Source organism: Takifugu rubripes, chromosome 1 (genome assembly GCF_901000725.2).
Source record: "Takifugu rubripes chromosome 1, fTakRub1.2, whole genome shotgun sequence".
NCBI classification, from domain to species: domain Eukaryota; kingdom Metazoa; phylum Chordata; class Actinopteri; order Tetraodontiformes; family Tetraodontidae; genus Takifugu; species Takifugu rubripes.
The window spans coordinates 24,220,130-24,230,027 of NC_042285.1; the positions used below are offsets into that span (position 1 = coordinate 24,220,130).

The 9,898-nt window shown below is 42.5% G+C and overlaps 1 protein-coding gene across 1 annotated transcript; it reads left to right on the top strand.

Moving 5' to 3' along the window:
- Positions 1-574: 574 nt before the first annotated feature.
- On the top strand, positions 575-9,349 carry LOC101074995 (alpha-1,6-mannosylglycoprotein 6-beta-N-acetylglucosaminyltransferase A-like). The gene is made up of 19 exons (XM_029830238.1): positions 575-794; positions 1,167-1,270; positions 1,367-1,445; positions 2,292-2,468; positions 2,580-2,768; positions 2,877-2,950; positions 3,560-3,649; positions 3,934-3,999; positions 4,955-5,125; positions 5,603-5,766; positions 6,168-6,293; positions 6,455-6,588; positions 6,678-6,811; positions 7,282-7,425; positions 7,891-8,037; positions 8,153-8,266; positions 8,354-8,428; positions 8,508-8,665; positions 8,759-9,349. The coding sequence occupies exons 1-19, from the start codon at positions 767-769 to the stop codon at positions 8,958-8,960; spliced, it is 2,376 nt and encodes a 791-aa protein (XP_029686098.1). The 5' UTR covers positions 575-766; the 3' UTR covers positions 8,961-9,349.
- The last annotated feature ends 549 nt before the right edge of the window (positions 9,350-9,898 follow it).

Here is a 9,898-nt window from a genome sequence, read left to right on the forward strand (position 1 = left end):
AATGGAAGGGGAAATTCCTCAACAATATTCAATATTACCAGACCAGATGTTTGAATCAATCCTGCACCTGACATGGTTCTGGGAAAGTAATCATATATTTTATGTTATGGAGGAACCGCATTTAACCTTAACGTGTCCTATCTCTCACACATATTTAAGTAACCTTTCTTTGCGCCGTGTGTATTTGCATATGTTAACGTTAGACATAAAACCGGTAAACACTGTCCTCTAGTGGACAAAATGTCAAATGCATGCAGCAAGTCTTAAAAGACTTTAAGGGCATATTGTTGTGTTCATGGTCTTCTCTGGCTCCTGCCTCTTCTGAAGTGAAATAAACTTCCTTTTATACACGAGACAGTTCTCCTCACTGTCAACCTGAGTTACTCTGGTGGCCTTTCCAATTTGATAGAATCTTCAATTGTGACGGCTCTGTCGTGCCTCACTGTTGTCGGGGCTGGCTGGAAGAGCAATTCCCTGGCTGACCTGCAGGGGGAGTGCCAAGCGTTTCCAGTCGACCCTGCATGTTCACCTGCTCACCTGTGGCCCAAGAGAGAGATTCCAGGCATGCAGACACTCAGGTTTGGAAAGCCACTGTCAGGGATCATGTACATAACCAGGTTTCCCTTTAAATATTTGCATGACGGGTCCTTTCGTAGCTCAGTCGGCAGGCGAGCAAGTCATTATGAAGACGGCGGAGGTGTGACCAATACAGATAGAAATATAACTTACTGTTCACTGTGACTTTGTGGTCAGTTCATCTGGCTCGATGCCAAATCGACCATTTATCTGCATAGGTAAGTGTTCCAGTGTTTCCTTTTTATTTTATACTGTAGCAATGTGAACAGACTGGCGCATGGTTGTATTAGACTGGGAAAAAGGACGGATTTAAAAATGGCAAAAGGCAAAGTGTAGTCAACACAGTGTTGATGCGTCCATGTTTGACTGAAGAATATGTGAGGTTAAAAATCCTGAAATGAATTCTGCTGGAGCACCTTTGAGTTTGTCTTCACATTTCCAAGCAGCCTTTTCTGCGCGATAAAGGCACATTCAAGCAGCTTTTGGCCTTTTTCTAACGCAATAGCAGTAAAGGCACGTGCAGAGGTGTCACTGTGGAAACCTTTGGGAAAAGAAATGATGCAAGCGCTGTCATCCACCCATGTGTGCAGGAGAAGGCAGTGGAATCATGAAACTTCTCTCCCTGGAGAGGACTTTTTCTATATCACTCTTCATCTGCTTCATCTGGTGTTTGGGTTTATCATATTTCACCCTGGTATGTGTTCGCCTTTCCTCGATGAATATCCACCATTCACAGAACATCATGTTTGTGACTGATTTTTTTTCTTTTGTCTGTATAAACTGATTTTAGAGCAATGAGCAGGAAGCCGCCAGGTTTGGCCATCAGAATAGTTGGACAAAAAAGCAGGTGGAAGCAAGCGGAGCTGAAGGTAAACAGAGGGACAACAACAAGGGAGGAGCTATCATGTCAACTCAGAGCTTTTGAATGGGATTCTGAGGGACGAGTGGTGTAAAATGTAGCACAGAATGAGGAACATTTCAATTTCAAACGTTTGCTTTTAAACTTAAGAATGACAAGCTCTCTAGATGTGACTGATGGCAGCAACAGCACTGAGAAACAGTGGAGTCGGAAAGTTTTTAGACCTTGTAACTTTTTAATGTAAAAGTAGACTTGATCTGAAATAAAAAAAAAAAAAAGAGTCCGTTATCTTCTCATCAAGTGGCTCTCCATATTCCAGAGTCACAAAGAAAAAGTTGTTTTTTGAATTTAAGTATTTTCAAACTGAAATGTTGCATCGACGTTTCAAAGTATTTGGACCCTTTAATCTATTTTGTAATTTTTAATTGAAGCATCTCTGGCAGCAGCTCCAGCCTCCATGTCTTCTTATTATTCCTATTGTTTAACTTATTGAATTTCACAGGGACATAAAAGACAAAAGCAACAGAGAAATTTAGAAAAGAAATGTCAACATAGAGCCACTTAGAGCAACAGAGGTATGTGGAAATCGCTCCTATGCCAATCCATAAAGGCCAGATCAAAGGGCCCTGACAATCTAGAAAAGGGTCCGAGCCCGAAACTGAGATCTTCCTAGGGAATAAATTCCATAGTTAGTCGGGGAAATGTCTATTTTGGTCTAAACCTGGATTAACAGGGATAACAGAAGGCCAACAGCAAAAAGGTCTGAAAAACTTTCAAATTAGGAGTATATAAAAGAACAAAATGAACAACTCTCATTTTGTTAATCTTGTAAATTTGATATGACGTCTCTGCTCAGCGTCTTCCAAGCCTCTCTGGGGTCGGTACGAGGAGGAAGTGAACGTACTCCGGTCAAAATCAAAGATGAAAGATTACCTGATTATAAGGCTGAATTCTGATAAACTCCAGCTGGAGCAGGAAGTTGTTGGTTTAATGGAACGCCTGAGCAAAAAGGCAGAGAAACAAGTCAAATCAGGTAAACAATCAGCAGAACACAAACAGAGAACAAGCTGACAGCAGGATAGTGTTCACAAAGAATCTACAAGTGTGACTTTTATTACACTCAATTCTTTACGTGCCAATCCAGGACCTCTGATGCACAACTATGAGAGGGAATTTAAGGCACTGAAGATCCAAATGGAAGCAGAGGAAAATAAAACAGAGAAAATGGAGGAGACGATCAAGGGCCTGCTTTCCAATAAACTCCAGCTGGAGCAGGAAGTGGCACACCTGAAGGAACTACTGGTCCAGAAGGCAGAAGAACACACCAACAAAGGTAAACAGACTGCAGCTCAGCAAGAGCAAAAGAAGAAGAATTCCTGGTTACATTTAAATCAAAAGTTTTGATCCTTAAAAGAGACATGACGTAAACATCTATTTTTAGATAAAATTAATGAGGATAAAGATTGTCCACTGCCGCCCATGGATGGATATCCAGAATGTCAGGGGAAATTAAAGGTAATGTCGAGTCTTCTTTTACACTGTTTTTCAAGATAAAGTTGAGAAGATAAAACTGAATTCTTTGTATAGGACGATAACGTGTAAAATGTCTGATGTGGTCTCAGATCTGAACAAACACACTGTTTTTTTTCCCACCCAAATAAGCTTAATTGACTGGTTATGTTGGGACTGTAAGGATGTATGGGACAGTCATGGATATTGGGACAGAATGGACAGCATAATGGACTTGTAATAGTTGGACGAGACTAAATAGCCTGTTTGCAGTTGGGGTATGAGGGTCTGATGGTCTGATTAGTGGATTAGACTGGTTCTGATGACCATTAGAGACTGAATGGACTGGTTTGAGTGGGACTTTAAGCAAAAATGGACAAGTTAGATGAAGGTAGTCTTTCCTCTATATTTTTAGCAGATATATTCTTTACTTGTAATTGATTTAAGTTTTATTTAAGTTTTACAAATGCGGGGGGGGGGGGGGGGGGGGGGGGTGCAGTGCAATACCACAAGTACATTATTGTGATGCTCTTTACTCTGCAGGTGTAAAAATGCTGACTATTGTGTGACTACATGATTGGTTTTGTTGATCATGGCTGCTCTCTGTCTTTCCAGTGGATGAAGGAGGGTTGGACATCGGACCCCTGCTACAGTATTAACGGAGTCAACGGATCTCTGTGCTCAATTCTCATCTACCTCAGTGAGGTGAACAGCCACCTTTCTGTCATTTCAAATTAATTTTTCTTGCTTTTTATTGTCGAGTAACGTGTACTTTCCTCTAAGTTCACATTATTTTGGAGTCGATATACGATAGGAAACCAGAACTGATTTCACCTTTTTAGATCTGTGACTCAACTCTTTAATAAACACTAAAAGATGCTGTTTCCTCCCATTTTGCATCATCATTTTTTAGGAAATGAAAGTCATTATTGCAATTGTGTGTACAGTATGTTCTTTTTTCTGTTTCCTTTTGTTTGTGTTGTGAGAAGATAGAGACGTGGTGTCCTCGACTTCCAGGCAGAGTGATTCCCACAGCTTCTTCACAACGCACAGAGGTACCAAAGAGTGTGTGTGTGTGTGTGTTTGTTTACTGGTTCACCCACTCGTAGCTCACATCCACCGCCAGTGAGCTTAACTCCCATGGCGGCAGCGTTGTGATTTCAGCCCCAGGGGACAGAAACTGTAACTTGAATACGTTCAAAGAGGCAACCACATGAAAAACAGTGGTACAGGATTTGAAGAGACTTGGACAAACAGTATCGTTCCAGACAACGCTATTGGACGGGCTGGTTACTGTTTACCATGCCAACGAGCGTGTAGAGCAAAGGAGAAAGGTCAGAAGGTTTTAAAGTCTTTTACCCATTCACTTCAGGAAGAGGAGGACCAGATGCTGCCCCTCTGCATCAATGCTGAGAGGTGGAAATGATGGGGCGACGAAGAGGGGGTCCACCTTAATGGCTAGTCCAGCTTTTATGGGGGCAGAACAGAAACCAACTGTTGTCGGTGCTCAGACTGCACAGGACACTAGGAGGCTTCTGTCCCAGGTGGTGAAGGAAGCTGAAAGCATGGTGGATGCAGCACTTCCACACTTGGACCCTGTAGATACTGAGCCCACCAGAGCAGGTCATGCTCCATCTATGCGGTCCAAATTCCCCCAGGACATCCCCTCTGTCCCAGGGCCATCAGGAATAGGTATAATTCAAAAACATAAACCACCAGACTGAAGAATGGTTGTTCCCTGATTGCCTTGTAAAATAAAAATAACACTCCCTCTTTCCAGACTAGTTTTACCAGTCGTGGTTGTGTTGAACAAGGAACACTTCCTGGTTATCAAACAAAGGGCACCATTGTGTCAAGGATAGGGAGCCATAATGGCTTTGCAATTCTAATAAGGGAAATCTTAAAAACGTAACTACATTGTTTGAGTGTAAAATGTTTTGTTTTGTCTTTCAAAGGGAAAAGTATTACCTTAAATGCTGGACAATTTTTGTATTTTCTTTACAATTCCAGGCTGGACAGGCAGTAATAAGGGAAAATCTGCAGGGTCTTTCCTCAAAACTTGCCAACAGGATCCAGTATAAATGGATTAACCAACGAATTTTCAGCATGGAAGACATTTGGGTCAAGGCTGGACGCTCCCTTTCAGCCAAACATGACCTCAAAGGGCGTAAAGCTAAACAGGTACTTTACCCCTGTCATCAATTTCATTCAAACTTTTATTCCTCTTGATGCTCGTTGAAATGCGTCTCCACCTTGATTTGAGTCTGCGTGGACATGATTTGGACCCATTCTTCTGAAGGCGAAGACCTTTGGGACATGCAGGACTCTTCCCAGAGCTGGGAACTGGGCGGAGAAGCAAAGGGTTCAAGCCCCAGTGCAGACAAAACATGGACGGTGTTCTGGTAGTAGGGGAAAGTACCAGAACACCTTCAGAACACTGCTGAGGTACCCTTGAGCAAGGTATTGAATCCGCAAATGCTCATAAAGGGCCCTGCGATGAACTGGTGCCTCATCCACAGCTGGACCCTGGCTTCACCCATTGTGTTCCCTCCCTGTGACCCAGAAAGGGCCATTTCATGATATATATATATATATATATATATATATATATATATATATATATATACACACACACACACACATTCTCAACACAAACAGATTTTGGTGCATCCTGGTGCAGTAACAGATGAAATTGGAATAGCGAGGTTGGCATTCAACGGGGGGCCCCTGGGTGAGCTGGTCCAGTGGAGTGATCTCGTCTCCACTCTGCACATCCTGGGCCATCACCTCCATCTTTCTGCCTCCATAACTGACCTGAAAATGTGAGTACGAATACAGAATATTTGCTGCACAAAACTGGAAAAAGAACAATCCAACACAAATTTTAAAAAAATAAGAACAGTTCACCCTGACAGCTCCAACCAACAGTAGTGTAAGGTTGTAGAGATAATGTACAAATTACTTAAGCAAACAGCAGTTGAAGGTTAAACTGTGTGAGAAGCCACATGTGGCCTGATAGGAAAACAAAGGCGTACTCCAATAGTAAAGGCTGTCGATAGTCAAAGTTACCTTCAGCAGCGTGTCTACACGTCATCAGTGACCCACACAACCACAGCTCCTGTCACAAAGGAACGTTACTGCATATTTTACACTATGAGATTTCTGGGAGAATATTTCCCTCAGTAACTCTTCCTGTATATCACCTGAATTTGTCTCTATACAGCTTCCTGGGGGGGTTGAAGAGTGGCTGTCCTTCTATGCCCACACTGGAACCAAACCTGATCTACACAGACATTCTCGGCCTTCAACAAATGCAGAAGGCGCTACCAAACATATGGAGCAAATACCAGTAAGCTTCAAGATTTTGCTCCTGATATTATTTCAAAATTGTTCATTAAGTGTAAATATCGTTTTAATATTGAACTGCACATTGTGAACCCAGAAACAGGTATGCGTTATGCTGTCACAGCTTGGTGCACACAGATTCTTCTTCTTCTCCTCCTCCTCCAGGTGTAAAATAAGGATTTTGGACTCGTTCGGCACTGAACCAGACTTTAATCATGTTTCTTGGGCCAAAGGTCACAATCTGTCCAGTCCATATGGCGGCTTGAACCTGATTCCACTGCAGTTATACACCATGTTTCGTATGTCAGCCTATTTCTTTTTCAATTTTTGAGAGAAAAAAAAAAGAAATCCATAAAAACTCCACTTATGTGTATTTACTTTTTAACAGCTCACACTCCGGACAACACTTTCTTGGGATTTGTGGTGCAGCCTCATTGGAGTGACGAAGAAAACAAGAAGCTTGAATCGATTAAGAGGAAAAATCAGGCGCTCGTGTATGGCAAGCGTGCAAGTTTTTGGAAGGTAAATATTGTAACATCTTACCACCTTCACAATCTATCCTAATAAGTCGCTCAGATTTGTGTATTTGCAGCCTTGGAGTGACGCATGTGCAGAATTAAAACTGATGCAAAGTCTCGCGCGGCGGCGTTTTCAGGAGTAAACATGTAAAAGTGGACAAAAGGAAGTTAGGGCAGTTATGTCCAACTGAGCTGTGACCAGTTTTAGAGCACATTAGAAAGGGACCCAGACATGACAATAAATGAATGTCATTTTTGCTGGGAAAAAAAGAATGGTGTATAAGGCCACTTTTGTTTGCAGGGGAAATATTTTCTTGGTTGTGTTGACAGTGGATTTATTTGAGCATTAACCAGTTGGATCACCTTGCCCAGATGATTACACGTTAGGCTGGAATGAGCTGTCACATGGGCAACGTTCATTCTTTTCGACTTTCAAAAAAATAAATAACAATTTTTCTTTGGGGTCACCTGTAGGGTAAAACAGCTTATCTGGACACCATTCACAAGTACTTGGATCTCCATGGGACAGTTGATAATGGTGCTTTAATTCCAAGCTATGTGACAAATCATGGCATTGTGAAAGGCGCAGAGGTACATGCCCTGTTGAGAGAGAGCAAGGTGAGTGAACGACACTCGGCTCTTCAAGCTTTTCAGGTTCCTCAACATGACGCCAGGTTTGTCTTTAGGTTTCAAACTGTTGAACATTTTTTTGTCTTGTTTCAAAAGTCAAATTGTGAAAATCTAAACATCCAACAATGACTGCCAAACATAACCCTCGAATTATGTATCATTGGAATACAGAGGAATCTTTGTCTCACATCCACATATCAATCAATTCTGAGAAGCATTTCCAGAAAAACCACAAACTTAGTATCAATGTCTTTTTGTTCACTTCTGGGACCTAAAAATGTCACGTTGGTAACCTCAACATTTATTTATTTTTCCATCATCATGACCAACGGGAGCTTCTTTACCTTCAAACCGGATGAGTCGGTTCTGCATGGCCAGCCTGCATCAGATCGCTGAATTTGCTCCCACCAAGTGGTCAAAGCAAAGAAATACAACTTTCTGCTTGTGTTGCAGGTTTTTGTGGGGTTGTCGTTTCCGTTTGAAGGCCCCGCCCCTTTGGAGGCCCTGGCGAATGGCTGCGTTTTCCTGAACCCCCGGTTAAACCCCCCACAGAGCAGACTGAACTCAGAGTTCTTCAAGGAAAAGCCCAACATCAGAGAGGTCAGAGGTCTGATACAACGCTGGACTGTTTTGAATCCCTTGAACAACCACGCATTTCTGTATTATGCTGGATTCCGGTGTCATTTTTACCAAATCTAAGTGTTTCCGACTGTAGGTGACATCACAGCACCCTTATGCCGAGGCCATAGGAGAGCCATATGTGTGGATGGTCGATATGGACAATTCTACAGATGTGGAGAGAGCTGTCAAAGCTATCATCAACCAAACAGTAACTACTTTTATAATATCACCTAAATAAGCTCAGGATTGCGTTATTTCAGGGTGTTTACAGCTCTAGTCTGTGTGTCTGCTTCAGATCGAGCCCTATATTCCCTATGAGTTCACCTGTGAAGGGATGCTCCAGAGAGTCAATATCCTTATTGAAAAACAGGTTGGAGGAATCGTTGTGGCAGAGTCAGCTGCGTACCAGCCGCTTCAACAGCAACGTTCCTTTCTCTTTCTTGCATCAGGACTTTTGTAACAGCACAACGAGCTGGCCCCCACTGAGCACGCTCCAGGTGGTCACAGCTGAGGTCGGCGCTTCCTGTAAAGACACCTGCCAGAAGCAGGGGCTGATCTGTGAACCAGCATTCTTCCCTCATCTTAACAGTGCCCAAAGCCTCGCGAAGTAAGCCGGCACTTTACAGGAATCCTAGCTTCCTCAACCCACTGTTGTAAAAATGCTACCCTCAGGTAGGATAACCTCTTTTGTCCCCCACAGCTATGGTATTAATTGCCAAACCACGGAGCATTCTGGTGGGTACCTGGTGCTCCCAGCCTACGACAACAACAGCAAACGCTGTGTGTTCCAGTCTGACCCCCTGCTCTTCAGCTGTGTTCGATCACACCTGTCCTGGACGCGAGTGTGTCCCTGTAGGGACTACATTAAAGACCAGATAGCCTTGTGCAAGGCCTGCCTATGAGTTGGAACCTGTTTTCTGTGCACACAGAAGTCAGCAGCATGACAAAGGACTGATATTTACAGGTGGCTTTCCCGCCGTGTCCTGACTGTCCAGAAAACCACAGCCCTGTTTGACCCTCTGGTGAGAGTGTGGTCAAGGGTTCCTGACACCCGACAGCCGTCCAGCAGCAACCTCTCTGCATCTGTCGTTGATATTTCTGATCCTAAAATAAACTTGTATTTTGTGCTTGAAGGCCGAGCATCTGCATCTTTCCCTCACCAACAATTATGACATTTGAAAAAGCACAAGTGACCACTGTTGGAGCATGAACATGATTAATCTTTATTAGTCAACAAAGCTGTTTCATAAACAGCTTTTACATAAATAAACGGTGTTTACATTGTTTGTAATACCACTGTTGTCATGGTTACTGTGCAAACTTTGGAATCATTCTGTTACACCAAGTTGTCAATGGTTGGTTTTTGTGTGTGCGAAACTGTGAAGCTGCTTAACACAAAGCCACTACACAGAGGGAAAATGACCCTTCGCATATCTGTCCTGCATCTCTAACCTTCAGTGCTATAACAAAATGGCCGAGAGTTTGTGCGGGTGGAAATATTTTGATATATCTTTTCAGTAAAGTGAAGGGTGATGTGTTGTCATGGAGCAATAACCATGTACAATCAAGTGAATACAGGTTTCATTGTTTTTACCTGGTACAGATGTTAAAATTCATAAATTTTGAGGGTTGAAAGATCACAACAGAAACACAAAAAAAAACAATTATACAAAAACAAATATACAAGACAATAATCTGGGGAGGAGGGCAATTGGTATAAAAATTCAGCAAAGCACAAAGAAGAGAGGTAGAAAGGGTTTTGTTACCAAAAATCAGATTATTAACCAAAACATAACACATTTATTTCTATAGTATGGCAGCAAAGCTCTCACAGATTGAG

Bases quoted from the DNA above. Each gene is read 5' to 3' on its own strand.
- LOC101074995 (XM_029830238.1), top strand. From the start codon at position 767: ATGCCAAATCGACCATTTATCTGCATAG. The intron at 1,446-2,291 runs GTAAACAGAGGG...GTCTCTGCTCAG, and splicing joins GGAAGCAAGCGGAGCTGAAG to CGTCTTCCAAGCCTCTCTGG. The intron at 5,126-5,602 runs GTACTTTACCCC...CAACACAAACAG, and splicing joins AAGGGCGTAAAGCTAAACAG to ATTTTGGTGCATCCTGGTGC.